The sequence below is a fragment of the Myiozetetes cayanensis genome, unplaced genomic scaffold (assembly GCF_022539395.1).
Source record: "Myiozetetes cayanensis isolate MyiCay16 unplaced genomic scaffold, myiCay2020 scf6-25, whole genome shotgun sequence".
Taxonomy (NCBI): Eukaryota; Metazoa; Chordata; class Aves; order Passeriformes; family Tyrannidae; genus Myiozetetes; species Myiozetetes cayanensis.
This window is the reverse complement of record NW_026087853.1, coordinates 48,732,601-48,749,444: the sequence shown is the minus strand read 5'-3', so window position 1 is coordinate 48,749,444 and position 16,844 is coordinate 48,732,601. Positions and strand designations below refer to the sequence as shown.

Below are 16,844 nucleotides of genomic sequence, written 5' to 3'. Positions count from 1 at the left end.
TCAGTATAAAGGATGAATCAAGTAGCTTTTGTTAAAGGGCGAAAATAGAAAAGATAGCTTTACAACTCTCTCCAGTACTGAAACTTGGCACTATTCTTTGCTCTCTATAGCAAAAAAAAAAAAAAGTATATTTTTAATGTTAAGTGTCTATAGATTTGTATAGAAAAGTTACAAAGTTGTAACAAGAATAAATAAGATAAACTGAGTACCAAACCTTCAAATCAGTGTGCAGTACAAAACCCCCTTAAACTGGGCAAAATAATGCAGCATCAAGAGGGCTAAAACTATTTGCAAGTTTGGGTCACATTTAATTGGTGTTTTTAGCCAAAGAAAGGAGGGAAAACACAGGAGCAACTACCCAGCACATAACACCGTGTCAGTCACGGTAGTACACAGAAAACAGGCTTCGCTGAGACAGGCCAGGCCACCAGTCTCTGAACAACAAGTAGTTTGTCCTTAGGATTCAGGGTCATAGAGTCTCTCAGCTGTTCAAGCTAATGCCACAGGTTGTTCACACTGTCAATAACACAGAGGAATCACCTCCTGGACCGATCCTGCCCTAGTATTGTACTGGTATCTACTCTTACAACTACGAATTCCTTAAGTGGCTGAAACAATGGGTGAGTGGGAGTAGTGAATATTCAGATTAGTTTTAATGTGTTACACAGTGCATTTACAAGGTGCCTTTTCTAAGAGCGAATGATAGAAACAAGGGCTTTGTACAGCTAAACATTCCTCTTAACTTAGTGTGGTAGAGAATGGGTTGAAAATAACTAAGAGAGATTAATCTCCAGCAGCATTTAAAATAAAATACTACAGCTATCAGAAGTTCTGGCTCACTGGGGATGTCCCAGCTGACTGGAAGTTAGCAAATGTGACAGCCATCTGCAAGAAGATTCAGGGAACTACAGGCCTGTCAGCCTGACCTTAGTGCCCAGGAAGGTCATGGAGCAGATCATCCCTGAGTGCCATCATGTGGCACATACAGGACAACCAGGGGATCTGGCCCAGCCATCATGGGGTTAGGAAAGGCAGATCCTGCTTGATCAACCTCATCTCCTCTAGGACAAGGTGACCCACTTAGTGGACAAGGGAAAGGCTGTGGATAGTGCCTAACTGGACTTCAGTAAAGCCTTCAACACTATTTTGTACAGCATTCTCCTGGAGAAACCGGCTTCCCAGGGAGTGAACAGGAGTACTCTTCATTGGGTAAAATAATGGCTGGATGGCTGAGCCCAAAGAGTGGTGGTGGATGGAGTTACAGTCCCCCAGGGCTGTTTCCAGCCATGTTTAATGTCTTTACCAATGATCTGGATGAGGAGATCAAGATAAGTTTGCAGACCAAGTTGGTTGGGAATGTTGACCAGTTGGAGGGTAAGAAGGCACTGCAGAGGGATCTGGACAGGCTGGATTGATGGGCTGAGGCCAATTGGATGAGGTTCAACAAAGTCAAGTGTTGGGTCCTGCCCTCAGGTCTCAATAACCCTGTGCAATGCTAAAGGCTTTGGGGCAGAATGGCTGGAAAGCCGCTCAGTGGAAAAGGACCTGGGGATGCTGGTTGACAGAGAGCTGAACATGAGCCAGCAGTGTGCCCAGGTGGCCAAGAAGGTCAATGGCATCCTGGCCTGGATCAGGAACAGTGTGGCCAGCAGGACCAGGGCAGTGATTGTCCCCTGTACTCAGCATTGGTGAGGTCTCACCTCGAGTGCTGTGTCCAGTTCTGGGCTCCTCACAACAGGAAAGACATTGAGGTGCTGGAGCGAGTCCAGAGAAGGGCAATGGAACTGGTGAAGGGTCTGGAGCACAAGTCTGACGAGGAGCAGCTGAGGGAGCTGTGGGTGTTTAGCCTGGAGAAAAGCAGGATCAGGAGAAACCTCATTGTCTTCTACACATAGCTAAAAGGTGGAAGGATCAGTCTCTTCTGCCAAGTAACAAGTGATAGGATGAGGGAAAACAGCTGTAAGTTGTGCCAGGGGAGGCTCAGAATGGATATTAGGAAACATTTCTTCACTGACAGGGTTGTCAGGCACTGGAACAGGCTGCCCAGGGAAGTGGTTGAGTATCCATCCCTGGGGTTATTTAAAATCTGGGTAGATGTGGCATATAGGGACATGATTCTGCAGTGTTGAATTAATAGCTGGACTAGATGATCTGAGAAGTCTTTCCCAACAATTTTATGAATCCAATTTCATTCCTATGTAGGATTGTTCTGTGAAAACAAGAATATTTAGAAGTGGGCCCATATTTAAGACATATCAGAAGTCTGATACTGAGTGGCACTTTTATGCACTATTATAAGTGGCAGGAAACCACTAGGTACCCACCTCACTGCAGGATGTAAAGCAGCTGCAGATATCTCTGTAACTGCTCTCAGAAAAGTATGAGCTATTGGTTGGAATATTATGTACCTAATGTGAAAACTCATGCTATAATTAAAAGTCTACACTGTTCTGGTAAAAAAAAAAAAGCTAACAACAAGTTGGAAAAGTTCCTTTTGTTCCTGACAATGGTTACAGAGAGAACAATCCCTTTCTCCTTCAGAATTCTCCCCTTCAGTACATATATTAAATTGCTCCTGGCTGGTGGTACCACAAGGCTAAAGATAATGTTTTGTATTGTACTTCCCTTCTTAAAAGAGAAACCATATTCTTTTGTCATAGAAAATTTTCTGAAAGAAAAAAATCTGTTTTCACAACAGCATATGTTCCAGTGTTTCACTCTGTAGCAACAGATACAAAAACAATGCTGACTCGTGAGCACAGCAGCCAATTTGCAGTGTGCTAAATCTGTAAACACAACTGTGATTGATAGAGTTGATGTCCTGCTGCAGATATAATGAGAATTGACAAGTAACATGAATGAACATTGTGTTGGGTTTTACAGTTTTTAGAATAAATAGCCTATGAAACCAGCTTGTAAAACATAGTTGAGAGAAATGCCTTACTTTAGAGAAACTAATTTGCAAGGAGTTTTCAGAGTCCCCTTGGTTGGAAACTGATGTCTTTAAAAGGTCCCAGTACTTCTCAGCCTGTCCAAGGCTCCTCAGTAGGAGCCTGGGCAGCCATGTGCCCACACAAACACTCTCGTCTGCCCACCTGATACTACAAGTTGATGTGTCAGAACCACCTGTGCAGGGTGCAGTTCCCAGACTGATCTTCCTTCCTATGTGGAATTATTCCTGATTTGCTTTTTCCCATGGGTGTAGGTAGCTTGTCCCAGCACGCTTTCCCCGGGCTATATTTGTCTCCTGTGATAAGGCAGCAATACGAGTGTGCGGAAACTTTCTGCACGTCCACATTTTGGCAGTCCCACGTGAGAGGGGATGTCAAGCACTCAGGCTCAGCCATGGAAGTTTTTCCACGTACAATCCTCTGCTGTCTGTTTTCCATCTGCAGTGTCACAGCAATGCAGCAGAGACAACAAGAACGACCACATCCAGCTGGAGAGCACTGACAAGTGATGATTTTCTCATGTGTGCCAGGGATACATCCTCAACACGTGCTCAAAGTAACTACGCAGAAAAAGTGAGGTTGTTTTCTACATATTCCCAATCCTGAAACTGGTCAGGGCTTCTTGAAGAAGAAGAACTTAAATGCTGAACTGACTCTTCTTTACACCACATCATAAATAAGCACTGGCCATTCCCCTATTTAATCATAGTCTGGGCCATGAAGGCTCAAGATACTCTAAGATAAGGAATGGGTCATGCTAGAACTAGATAAGAAGTCTTCTGTCTTCCACTATTGGTAACAGTGACTACAGTGATCATTAGCTCTGTGACTAACAGACCACACGAATAATAAAAAAAGAGTAGTTGAGATTTAATACTCAGGTGTTTTCTGCCTTCCAGAAAAATGGTGACATGCCTCATCTAAAAGTCACTTGGCACTGTCCTACAGTATAAATGGGTAAGCATTTTGTCCCTTTGTGTAATTGTAAATCCAGCCACTTTACTGCATCTATTTACTAAGTTATTTTAAACACTTGTTCATGTACACATGGGTTTAAATATACCATTAGAAAGGCAACAGTGGGTGATTTTATCATTGAGAAGGTATGTAATTCACAATGTAATTCAACAGCACAACAGAAAAAAAGTCTCTGCACCTGTTTGTCTGGCTAGAGGTATACAAACGTGAATATTGTCACAGTTAAAAGCAAACAAACAAACACATACAGCTTTCCTGCAGCAGTACAATCTAGGACAAATCATTACAACTTAATTGCAACTTAATATGACCCAAATAACTTTTCCCTGTGAACAATCCAACCACAAAACATGCCAACCAACTCTGTTTTAATCTGTTCTATGACTGTTAACAGAAATTTGTTTCAATCAATTTCAATCAATTAAATCAAATTCTCTACTCCAGGAAGAAGAGCAACATTATAAATTATGTTGTACCCACCTGTAAACTCTGAAATCACAGATGAGAAATTTGTATGTTAGTTGGAGACTAGACTTGTCTGTGTGTTTGGATCTTGACCATTTGCATGATCTGTAGATCACAGTCTGTCTTGTGGACTGACATCTTTATAACAGTGCTGATTTATTTAAAAACAGTTTGCCCATACCCAAACGTGTGAGATATGTGATGAGGAAGCTGCCTTCCCCCATGTGAAGAAAGCAATCTGGAGTTCGGAGCGCAAGGGACACACCTCAGTCATCTCAGTTCCTTCTGTTCTCTTAAACATCTTCAATCTCCATGAATGGCTTGATGTCTGTGTTATTCTGAACTGGAATTCTCTCACCCAGCTTGAAGAACTCTTCAGGTTTTGATTCCTGCTATGCATGTCACTCCTTTGCACTAAGATGGAGCTGCTTGATTTTCACTAATGAACAGTATGCATTTTCTTCTATCCTACCAGGCTGATACCTCACATTCAAAGATCTGCTTCACCACATTTTTTTATGAATAATCAAAATGGAAAAATGCATTTCTCCTCTTTCTTTCCCTCTGTCCTGTTTTGCTCTTGGAATTGCTGCTAATCAAAATTTGTTCCTTGGTGTCTCCCCTCCAAAAATTCTATGTTTTATGCTGGGAGGGGGAGGAATGATAAAAAAATAATATTTGAAAAATTATAATCTACATAATTTCAAAAGATAACCCCAAAAAGCTATTTCGCCCTGTCAGGGAAATACTTATCACAAGATTTTAGTCAAAGCTTAATTTTGTGCCCAGTGTTTCTAATTAAATGCTTTGTATCTAGTGTTCTTTGCACTTTCAGTGGCGTTAATATTGAAGAGCCTCAAGCTGAGGCTCTTGGCAGCATGAGCATGGGGGTCTCAGTCCCCCGCTGGCTAAAGCATCCAGAATGCTTGGGGGAAAGGGAGAGAGAAGAAAACAAAACCTCAGAAAAAGTAATTTGAAACTCTCTTGGTTTTGAGGGAGTGTGTAGCTTTGCATAAAGAATAACCATTAGCAAGTTTCTTCTCACTTCCTTATTATTTAGAAAAGTCCTTGTCCTCAAAATGCTGTCTGATTTCTATCTTACTCAGTTTATGTTGGGAGGATCTCAGTCTCTTTCTCCCAAACTCTCCTCTAAGCACCACATAAACAAACTCTGTTACAGCTATTGAAGACTAATGAGTTTTACTGCTGTTTGGAAGAGAAATGGTGAGAAAAGATAAGAAGAGGACAAGCCAAGAAAAAGGGGCAGTGGGAGCTGGTGGGAGGAATAACCTTTAAAGATTATTTGAGAAAATGAGGAGGAACTGAAATTCAGTATAAGTACTAGAACTTCAGCATTAACAACTTTCCATACTAAGCTTCTCTAGGACTGAGGCATCCTTTGCCTTCAGATTTTGACTTCAGGCCCCAATCCAGCGAAGTACTTAAGCCTGAGTAGTATTATCAAACTCAACCTATGTCAATGGGATTGGCTCATGTGCTTAAATTTAAGCACGTACTTAAGTGCTTTGCTGGACCAGAGCCTTGCTTGTTCTAGTCTATGGTTACCCTCTAAGTGGGAATTATCTATCAAGCACAGTTCAGATGTGCAAGGGATACCCATTGCTTATCATGCAGGAGGTTTTGTGATACTGGATGAAGCAGCTATCTGCAGGACATCAGACTCCACATGTTTTTCATGTAGACAAACAGTCTGAGTTCAACAACAGCTATTCAGACTTAAGTATCCAAGAGATGCCAGTCTACAACACATTCAAAATTAATTCCTTAAAACTTTCTTCCAGTAATAGCTTAGCACCTTCATTGACATTATGGTACACATCCAGTATTAGAGTTCAGAGAACACTTCTTAATTGTAATCCATGATCTTCTTAAAGCTTCACATTTGAAAACCTCCTTTCTAGAGAACAGCAATTTTATTGATTGCTTTTCCTGTGTCTGTCTCCAGTTCCTCTTTCATCCTATATATTTTCAGTAAAGACCAAAAATAGCCCAAGTTACCTTGTTACCTTGTTGTAAATATAAATAGATCCTGAACCTCACCAAAGTGTTGTGCTATTATCTGTTCCTTCAATCACACAGCAAATGCAGATCTAGTAAAAGAGGGAGAAGTATTCCAACATAGGCCCCTCATATTCCAGCAGATGCAAACATTTTGCTGCTTTCCTTAAGAAGAAGGAAAGAAAACATCCTAGTCAGTCTCCATGAGAATAGTTTGCATGACTTGTGAACAGCCCACCTGAAACATCCGCAGATTTATCTAGTCTGCAAGAAGGTCATTTTGAAATCTGTTCCAGAAATCTGGGTAGTCAGGAGAAAAAAAAAAAAAAAAAAAAAAAAAAAAAAAGAAGTCTCTTGAGAACAAGAACAATGGCAAAAGATGAAACTGGTAGACGGGAAGAAAAACAATGAAAGTCAACCTCAGTATCAGGATCAAACACTTATTAGCTTACCATAAATTGATTACAAGTAATTTTAGACTCATCTGATTTATAATCCTAAGGGTCAGCTCCTTCCAGGTAAGACACTGGCTTTGCTACATTAGAGCTGGTTTGGATTGTGTAAAGGTGACTGTTCACATCAACCCAGATGTGGAGAAAGATGGCTAAGAATTCCACAGCAGCTACCCCAATTCTGACCACACTTCATCAGTGTCAACATAGAGCTAAAGCATACAAAAACATCTATCAGCCACAAGCCCATAATTTTCAGCCTTGTTTTTAAGGTAAGGAAATTTCTAACCGTTTATTTATATTTAGAGTTTATGTATCATATTTGTGGAGTGCTGCGATTATTTGTGCATGTGTTCCCCTCAAATTAAATTTTGGAGCTTTGGATTTTAAAAAAGCTTGTTGTTGTCTGTACACAGATACATCCCTCTTTATGTATGTACATTTGCTTATGAATAGAGCATTTTTTAAAAACCAAAACCTCCCTGAAATATACATACAAGTTCTAAAAGATGCCATAATCATACAATAAACAATGAGCTCTTAAAGTAGCAGAATGGCAGGAATAGATAGATCAAAGACTTCCCTATGCTAATATCCATATGAGTAATAAACCACGGTATTTCCTATCCTGTAATGAGTGCCACGGTTCTGATCCACAGGGTCTCACATTTTTTGCCTGCATGCAGGCACGCACAGGCTCACAGAGCAGATGTGAAAGTCACAAGTCTCTAATGTAATTCATGCTCCAGTTCAGCAACTGTGAGGGTATGCTAAAGACAACGCTGTGACTAACACGGCCAAGAAAATCCTGAGAGAATAAGAATGACTATTAACAGTTCTGAGAAACTCTTCCTCTGGGTTATTATCCCATCGAGAGATAGAGTGGGGTTTAGTGGTCTTAACCAAACAAACAGCTCTGAGAAACAAGACGTATTCCCTCTGAGATTAGAGTGAATGAACAACAAAAAAACATCTTATGTTAAAAGTAATTTGAAACATTCGTGATACTGTCAGTGAAGTACTTGGACTTCTTCCTGCTTTGTGCATCAGGTCAGAGTTTCCATACTCCCAAAGGAAACTAAGCACTGGCTGAAAAAGAGAAAGTCCCATTTACTGTTATCTTTTCACAGCTGGCTTCACTGAACAGGGGTGAGGCATGGGCACACATAGTGATTATTACAGCCACCAGAAAACAGTGCAGTAGCAACTCAGATGGGTACTCCTGTTTAAATTATTTACATCTGAGACACTCTGCTCACCAAAGTAACTTAAATGGAAGTTGCTTCAAGAATGTATTTTCTTGCAGCATTTTACAACCCCTTGAGCTAGATGGTAAATGAAAGATGTGATCCAGGTCAGGGCACTGAAAGAAATAAAGAACTACCTGACTAATGGCTTAGGATCATTTTAACATTTCAGGAGTGTCAAACTCCTTTTTTCTAACACCACCTTTTTACACTGCCTAAAGAAACTTTGCAGTCTTTACACAGGCTAAATTCACAAAGTAACACTTTCTTAATATACCTGAAGTAACGAGCAATAACTATTTCCTCAACTGCCTCTCATGCATTTTAAGCTGTATCCAAGCAAACCAAGTGAACAGGGTAGATGGGGAGAAGAAAGATAGTTCTGTGACTAAGAATCAAGGCTACAACTCAACTCCTGGTACTCCCACAGATTTCCCAGCTCAGTCTTCTGTGCTCCTTTTGTCTGTGAAAAAATAACAACAGTAGAAATATTTCTAATATCTACCATTTAGGTTTTCCGTGTTATGTTTCTTACTGTGCTGAGACAGTGATTAGCACAATCAAGCACTGGTTGCAGGCTGAAGTTCTTTAACATCAGAGCAGCCCTCAAGAGAACATTTGACAGCATCACTCATCTATCTGCATTGTCATACAGTCCAGATGGTTGCAGTATGTAGGCAACTGGGAACCAAAGCAGCAGGAGAAGTACATCCTGCTGCAATTTCCTTCTGGTGCTAATCTTGATGCATTTAGCATTTAGATTAGTTTGTTGGTTAGGAAGCCTAGAGCTCTGGGTAGATGCACCCAAAGAGACCTAGCAAACAAAATATACCATAGCAACTGCGTTCACTGGCTTGCCAACTAGCAGATGACCAGATTTGCCCATAAAAATTCTCTAAAAGATTACTGCAGCTCAGCCAAGTGACAATTCCCTACTGTGCAGAGTGAATTTTGAGTTCCACAAGGGTGACATTCTGTTGCAAAGGGATCTGTTACTAAAGAAAAACTCAGAAATCTGTGTACTTTAGCAGATTAACCATTACTATGATGTACTAACCCAAAGAGGAAACTAGACTTCTTCCATTTGGCAAATGCACTTTTATTTCTGCGTTAGTTGTAAGAGTTAAAATATTAAGCATTCTAACATATGTACCCTGCCACACACATTAATTGGCATACTGGAACCATACTGTAAATAAAGAAAATCAACATAAGTAATCATCTGCGTATGAGTACAGAGTTCTCAGGAACATACTTGTTATTTTTCTGTTACAGAAAGGAGAATTTCAGAAACCTTGAAAAGGCAAGACTTGAGTGGGAATCTGATATGCCCAAAGAACTATAACCTGTCTCTCTTTAGTACAGGTAAGAAAAATCTAAACACAGTACAAAAACCAGAATACAAACCAGCAGATACAAGGAAGGAAGAAGACAATGACATTTTAAAGGAAGTAGCTCGATCATATAAATAAATTACTAAGTCTATAACTGTAATCATACTTATTTAAATCCAAGTTAGTATAGATTTTATAGTCTTGAGAAATTTACTCAAATCTAAAACACATAATCACCAAAAGCACAATATTACACTTGGTGACTTCCTGCATAGTTTAGTCCCATATATAGCCTCACTGAAAACAAAGTACACAACTGCAGACTGTGAATCACACCCAAATTTTCCACCCATGACTATATGAAGGAGGAATTTTTGACACCAATACAAATACTCAGTATAAATATATAGTATAAATGTGACTACACATAATTATTTTATCTGGACCACTTGCTAGCTATCTATTTTGCTGCCACATTCTTTATACTGCATAAACATGACCAAAATTATTCCTCATAACGCTAGCACTCCTGGTATTTCCAGTTCTTCCACCAGCAGGGTTTTTATATTCAAAAAACCTCACAACAGGGCAACAGAAATGGACATTAAGAGAACTGGAAGAATATGAGTGAGAACATAAGTTAACTGTACACATTCCCACTTCCCAGGGAAAATCACTATGTAGGGAGTAAAAATATAATCCTTTTCGCACCCAAACTGGCCTGTGAAGGTGTATTCAAAAGTGTTGCATGTGGGAACAGACATCTGTGTTCTATCTTCATTTGTCATTTTGGTGTCTATTTCCAGGAAAACCGAAAGATAATTTTCAAAATTTGTCCCCCCAAAATAGCAAAAATAGACTGAGTGCTCACAGACTGAACTATGCTCACCAGCAGTTCTCAATCATCTTGCAAAAAAAAAAAAAAAGTTTCTTTATGTCTTTATTTGAGTAATTTAAAATCTTTCTAATCTGAAGAATCTGAAGTCTCTAGTTCAATTGACAGGTCTCACTGCTCACATATCAGTCAATAAAGATGCATTTCATGTGGCTATTGATTTCCTATTAATTTACAGAGCAGAAGGTTTCTGCAGAGGAAAGATTCCATTACTCCAGTTGTAGTCTTCTTTAAAAAAATGTTCTGCAGAAAAAAAGAAAAAGATAGTGAAAAACATGTCATTAGCTGTCGGGCAACTTTCAGTCTTTCTAGTAAGCACAATTTTGTAACTCAATCTCAGGTAACTTTGATTTGTATTATAAGTAATAATTGAGAAGACTCACATGCAACAAGAAATCTTACCTTGGTGTTTCTAGAGATCTATGACTGCACTTAAAGTGATTACAGCACAGAGAAGCCATAAACAGTAATCTGAGTTTCCGACACAAGGATCATCTCAGAACAAATCCATTGTATAGGGATAAATTAACAGATGCAAACTTCAGTAAAAACCAAACACTCAGGAATACTTGTTTACAGGCACACTATTGTATAACACAAGTGTAAACTTGTTCTTTGGACAAGCCTTTACAAGGAAGTAATTAGTAGTTGCTTATATACTTATGAGCTCACAAAGCCACAGCAGTGGTCCACAGATAAGGGAAAAAAAATTAGGTTAATCCTACTTGTTTAGGCAGGGCCTATTCATTTAATAGTCTGGCAGATGATAAACCAATTCTGCAGAGGATCTCTAAGGGACTTTATGCAGTAGAAACTAAATACTTGTATTTTAATAGCACAGGCATGGCAAAAGCCCAAAGAACACTTCAGCATGCCAAGAACAGAAGCAAGCGTGGCAAGCAATGCACAGGCAGGCACATGCTCAAAAAATAACGCAGCCTCACAATGACCAGTCATGTTAACCCAGGTGTGGCTATTCACCATGAGGGACACTGCAGTGGCTACAGCTGCAGGAGATACCCTTGTCTGTACACGGGTGCACTGCCTTCAAAAACCTTTCTGTGTGTGTTGGGACTGACTGTTGATGAGGGAATAGTAGGGCTAAATATACAGGATATGAAAACAAAAACGACAGTGACAGTTATTTCCTTGCTTTACTGTTTTATGTGCAGGTATTAAACACAATTTTACGTCAATCTACAGCTGGTGTTAGCCAGTAACAGTATATGGATTTACAGCAATTAATACTCCAATATTCTACACAGAACAAGAGTCCAGCTTAACACTGACTACAAATCCTCACTCTGCCATTTTACATGGTCGTAAGGATATCTTCAAATCTTTTCCTTTAGTTTAGCTAGAAAACATGGGTCTTGCTTCTGAAACTGTGTGTCCGAAATAAAGCAAGTTGTATTGACTTACTACATCTATCATACTAGGAGCTATGGATTCTTCTGTTTCACAACCTATGCTGGTTATCTTTAAAAAAAGGCTTCTGGGAATGTCACAAATTGCCAAGAAACCCAAGTGATTTAGATCTTTTAAAATTTTACACGTAAGTTTTTTTAGACAAGGACAGTAAATGCAATCTAATAAAAAACCACCAAACAACCAAAACCAAGCAACAGAATTAAACGTCTGGTTGTGATGAAGAATCCTTATGGGCATTTGTTTCCCTGTATTATGATCTATGGGAATGCACTAAATGATTCAGACTGAAGTTAAGTATAATTTCTAAAAAACTCCAACCCCCCCAAATTCTCAAACTTTAAAGTGAAAGTATGAGTGCACAGTCACGTACAACCAATTCTGAGAACCACCATTTTGCAAAGTCTGGGAACCACTGCTGTAATGCATGACAGCTACTTATAACTATCAAATTAGCAACCATGTAAAGCAATAAGTTATGCAGTCCACAAGAAATAAATATTTGAAAAGTGTCTGATAAAAAAGCAAACTGTATAGGCTACTGTTTACTAGCCTTCTAATCCCCAGAGAAGGAAAGCTTATGCACTTACATTTCATCATCGTATTCCTTTGGAGGTGATGCTGCAATGACTAAGTCAATCCAATCCTGAAAAAGAAACACACAAGGAAACACATACTTTAGGTTAGTGGACCACCATGGAATATCAGATAGAGAATCAGCAGCGTAATCTATTCCTGAAAAACCACAGGGAGAACCAGAAGAGGAGAACCATTTAAAGACTGAGCTGTTTGATTTCTACCTTGAAATTAAAGAAAAATCTACTGTTCTTGCAGAAAGATTAAAAGCAAAATTCTAAGAATTATTCCATATTTGGTCATCTGAGCAATTAATACAGTTCTTGCTGAGAAAACACTCGCTGTAGCTGAAGCACAGTGTTATTTGTACATTGAGAAATCAAAGATAAGCTATTAGAAAATTTGAATCAGCTGGCAAGTAATTCTCAATATCAAAGAATGATTCTATAGATAAATGTAATATAACCACTCAGAATGTAATGTGTTTAAATACCAATCTTGATGTGTGGCTGAATGCCATGGAATTTCACAGTAAATTACATGCCTGACTTTCAGAGATGCTACATACTAGAGTATCTTCTGGAGTTTTCATCTCACTTTGGTACTATGTGACATACCTGCTACTTTTGATGTTTGCAACCTTATCTGTCCTGGTGTGACAATGTCATGATAGAAGAGTATCTCTTACAAGCGTTAGTGGTAGAAAAAAGCAGTATTCCAGGTTACTTACCCCACCCACGTTCCAAGCTTTTGCTAGAGTTGCCTGTGCTTCTGCCAGCTTGCTGTCAATTAATATCTTGCCATTTACAGCCAATATTTCATCCCCTTTCACTATGCCTCCTAGTGAAAAGACCAATATGAAATACATACACACAAGCAAAAAAAATTCTGTGTCTTTTCTGTGTCATATTTGCACAGTAATGAGTATAACAAAAAATGTTTTCACTAGATGTGAAGGTCTACAGCAAAAATTGAAGTTTGCTACAGGCAAAAGCAAAAGGAATTTTTAGGCATGGCAAAACCAAACTAATCTCTTATTGGTAATGACCAGTAAGAAACTACTTCAATAAGATTTTTCCAAAGTAGCAGTTCGTCTGTTTGGGTAATCCAGTTTTACAATTTACAAACTGCAACAGACTGTAGGCTGTTACTACTCTGCCCCATCTCTGGAAGGGTTCAAGGTCAGGCTGGATGGGGTTTTTGAGCAACCTGGTCTAGCAAAAGGTGTCCCTCTCCCTGGCAGAGGACTTGGAACTAGATGATCTTTAAGATCCCTTCCAACCCAGGCCATTCTATGATTCTATAAAAATACTTCAATGAATTAAATTACTGAAGGCATGAAGTGGCATTTGTCAAGTGTTTGCAGGTCTGTCATTCCTTTCCAAGTGTATGTGTAATGTTTAGTACTTCGAACTGGTTTTGATTTGCTAATCTGGAATGAAGCACAATCAGCTAACTGGGGCTGGATTTGAAGCCGAGAAAACACAGATGACCAGGGGACAGCCCTATATGAGAGATCCTAAAAACAGTGAAGGGTCAAAGCCAAACAAGGCCAAACAGAGTACTTAGGAGATCAAGTGGCTGAGATGTTTTCACAAGTAAGTGACTTGAACTTAGGTGCAGGCTGGGACAAGGTCAGTGATGCAAGGGGATGTTGTCCTGTCTACCTGATCATCGCAAGAGTTCTCAAGGAAAGGATGAGAGGTACTTCCCACCAGCAGTAAAGCCTAGATGCAATGGTGGGCACGTTCTTGAGCCTTCCAGAGAGCTAAGTTGCTGTGAGCCAGAAGGCTCTAGCCTTTAGTCAGGTTTTGGGAGTGCAGCCAGCTGTTTTACAAGACAAATGACTAGTGAAAGTAACATTAAGAATAAAACTCAATAGTATAGTGTAGCCATGGTCAGCTAATTACTTTGCACATGGAAGTACTGCATATGTCATTGCTTGGAAATTGTGAAATAATGGAGACCATATTCCTTGCTTAACAGAATACACCAGAGAATCAGGTGTTGTTTTTTAGAAATTTTACATAATTATTAAGTAGAGCTCTTGAAACCATGAACTTGTCTCTGGGGTGCCCTTTGGGCTGAGACAGAACTTGGCTCCTTGGACAATCTCAGTGTGCCTTTCAATACTAGGCATAGCTATGAAGTCAGCCAACAACTCTTAGCCAGTGTAAGGAGCCACTTTGCAGCAGCATTCAAATTCCCCATTGTTGCTCACCATGTTTGTCTGCAGCACCATCTTCATAGATGGCAGACACAACTATCTTTCCAATTGGAGAATCAATTCCTCCCTCGACTGCAAGGTCCAAAGATCCTTCCTGTGAAAAAAGTTTTAGTTCAGAAAGGCCTTTTAATTTTTGCCATTAACAGGAGCTTAATCTTTCCTTCTTTCCAGTAAATGATACTGTACATCAAACACTTACGTGAACCCTTTAAATATCAATAAAACAATACATTATTTACCTTTTTAATTCGTAATAGCCGTACATCTTTTCCCATAATCTGCTCTGGGGTGAACTATGAAAAGATATAATCATTAGTCATTTCCACTTTGAAAACACCAAACAATTATGCTGATCTGTGTAGTTCCTGGGAGAAAAGTGACGTTTCCCTCCTCTAAAACAGTGTTACAGGAAGATCAGAACACCATATCATCTTTTCCTGTGTTGAAGACTCCTTTTCAACATGACTAGAAGACACAAATACACAAGGCCCAGCAAGCCAACAAGCAAGCATCTTATCCCCTCTTAGCCCTCAAAATCAAGGATTTGCCTTTTTCCAGTGTATTTCATATAAAACAGTGAAGCATATTTGAATTCTCTCCTTACCATTGAATATGGATCAAAATCTTCCACGTACTTCTGGAAGCCCTGAGAATGAAACAATATTTAATTGTAAAAACATCTGACTCCTGTACACACTTAACAAACAAACTCCATTTATTTATTAGTGAGAGACATATAATTCTGTAAGCTATGAAAGAAGACAGTAAATGGAGAAAAGTACAGAAAGACAGCAAAGAGTCCATCCTGACAGTCAGAAGACGTTTCAAAACCTTATGACAGATCAACAGTTTGAGCTGGTCATTCTACACAGCAGTTCTGAGGAAGAGTTTACCACTCTGTCAGCTCCACAGTTCCTCTCTACACCTAACAAACAGAAACAAATCTTGAAAGCATCATGGGCAGGTATGTTCTGTCACAGTCTTCTGAGCAACATTTCTTGGGATTATCATCATGTTGGATTCTAACAGGTAGAAATTACAGGCTCCAATTCAGCTGTGAGCAACACTACTCCCTGCTGTCTGGGTTTTAGGACTCTTTTTCAGGCCCCTTCTCTCCTCCTTGCCATGGAGTTTCAGGGATTTGGCTCCATACCACAAGCAAATGCAGAACAACCACCATTTTTTGTTTTCATATGGTTCTATGGATGACTTAAGTTTTGTCAGGGAGTGTCTGAAATGCAGAAGATGATATTGCAGTTAGGCAGAGAAAGATTTAAGTTTTGAGAGGACCCAAAAAACCTAGTGCTTAACCCTTGTCAGACCAAGACTGCAGGGAAAAGCAGGAGTTATCTTTTCTGCAAGGATGGGAGCTTCTGCATCAGCAATCAGGAATCAAGGATATTTGAGTGGTGTTTTTTTGAGGAGGATTAGTAGCTACAGGGGTGAGACTGTATGGCCAGGGTTGGACATTTATAAAAGCTCTGCACTTATCATGCTTGTTAAAGTAAGCACTTTGGGATTTAACAGAAATCTTTACTGAGGCATTTAGATGCTGTATCACTCTTGTGGCCTCAAGCTCCAATAACCTGGGGGCACAGAAACAACACAGAACCCCACAGCCCTTTGTTGACATGGCAGGCAAGCCAATATCTGACACAGATGGGCAATCCAGTGTGTGGTCAAGCTTCACATTTTCATTATTGTCCTCTTTTCTACTGGATCCATTTGATGACAAAGTCTATTCCACTTTCAGACTCGGCTAAGCCTTTTTCAGCTTGTAAACGAAATGCACAGCTTAAGGTCCCTCTGGTATGTTTAAGGGCTGGCTGTTAAATGGCAAAGCTGCAGCAGAAAACACTAATGCCTCATGTGCTATATACTCTGTCAGCTCTCTCAGTTGCCTAATTTTGATGTGACTGTCAATGATCCTCTGGGATCTGATCTCATCCTTACCAGCTCTGTCTCACAAAGTCAAGGAGCTACTCACAGGTCTGCATCACAGAACTTCACATGTACAAAAGTGCTGCCACTTTTTCTCACCACACTTAAAGAGATGACACAACAGAGGTGGTGATGACTGTTGTGTGGCCTGGCAATCATTCCACACAGACACACTGAATTGTACAGCTTGGATCCTGAATTTCCTCAGGCTGCCTCTCTCTCTAACTCTGCACAACTGCAGAGCTTTTGCTTACTGCCACAAGTAATTTTTTTTTCCATAGGGAAATATGTATTAATCTTTTGGGAATAGGAACATGAAAGATGATATTTA

The 16,844-nt window shown here is 39.7% G+C and overlaps 1 protein-coding gene across 3 annotated transcripts in view; it reads right to left on the bottom strand.

Moving 5' to 3' along the window:
- Window positions 1-9,195: 9,195 nt before the first annotated feature.
- The window catches only part of USH1C (USH1 protein network component harmonin), a 48,854-nt gene continuing 41,205 nt past the window's right edge, over window positions 9,196-16,844 (bottom strand). For 2 of the 3 annotated variants that reach the window (XM_050336447.1, XM_050336448.1), the window contains exons 16-21: window positions 15,177-15,218; window positions 14,812-14,865; window positions 14,567-14,666; window positions 13,076-13,185; window positions 12,360-12,415; window positions 10,616-11,442 (exon numbers count right to left, since the gene is read on the bottom strand). In XM_050336447.1, coding sequence (XP_050192404.1) covers window positions 11,343-11,442; window positions 12,360-12,415; window positions 13,076-13,185; window positions 14,567-14,666; window positions 14,812-14,865; window positions 15,177-15,218 — 462 coding nt within the window. In that variant the 3' untranslated portion in view covers window positions 10,616-11,342. Of the gene's footprint in view, window positions 10,585-10,615; window positions 11,443-12,359; window positions 12,416-13,075; window positions 13,186-14,566; window positions 14,667-14,811; window positions 14,866-15,176; window positions 15,219-16,844 lie in introns of those variants that run through there. The other variant, XM_050336449.1, reaches the window with a different exon arrangement.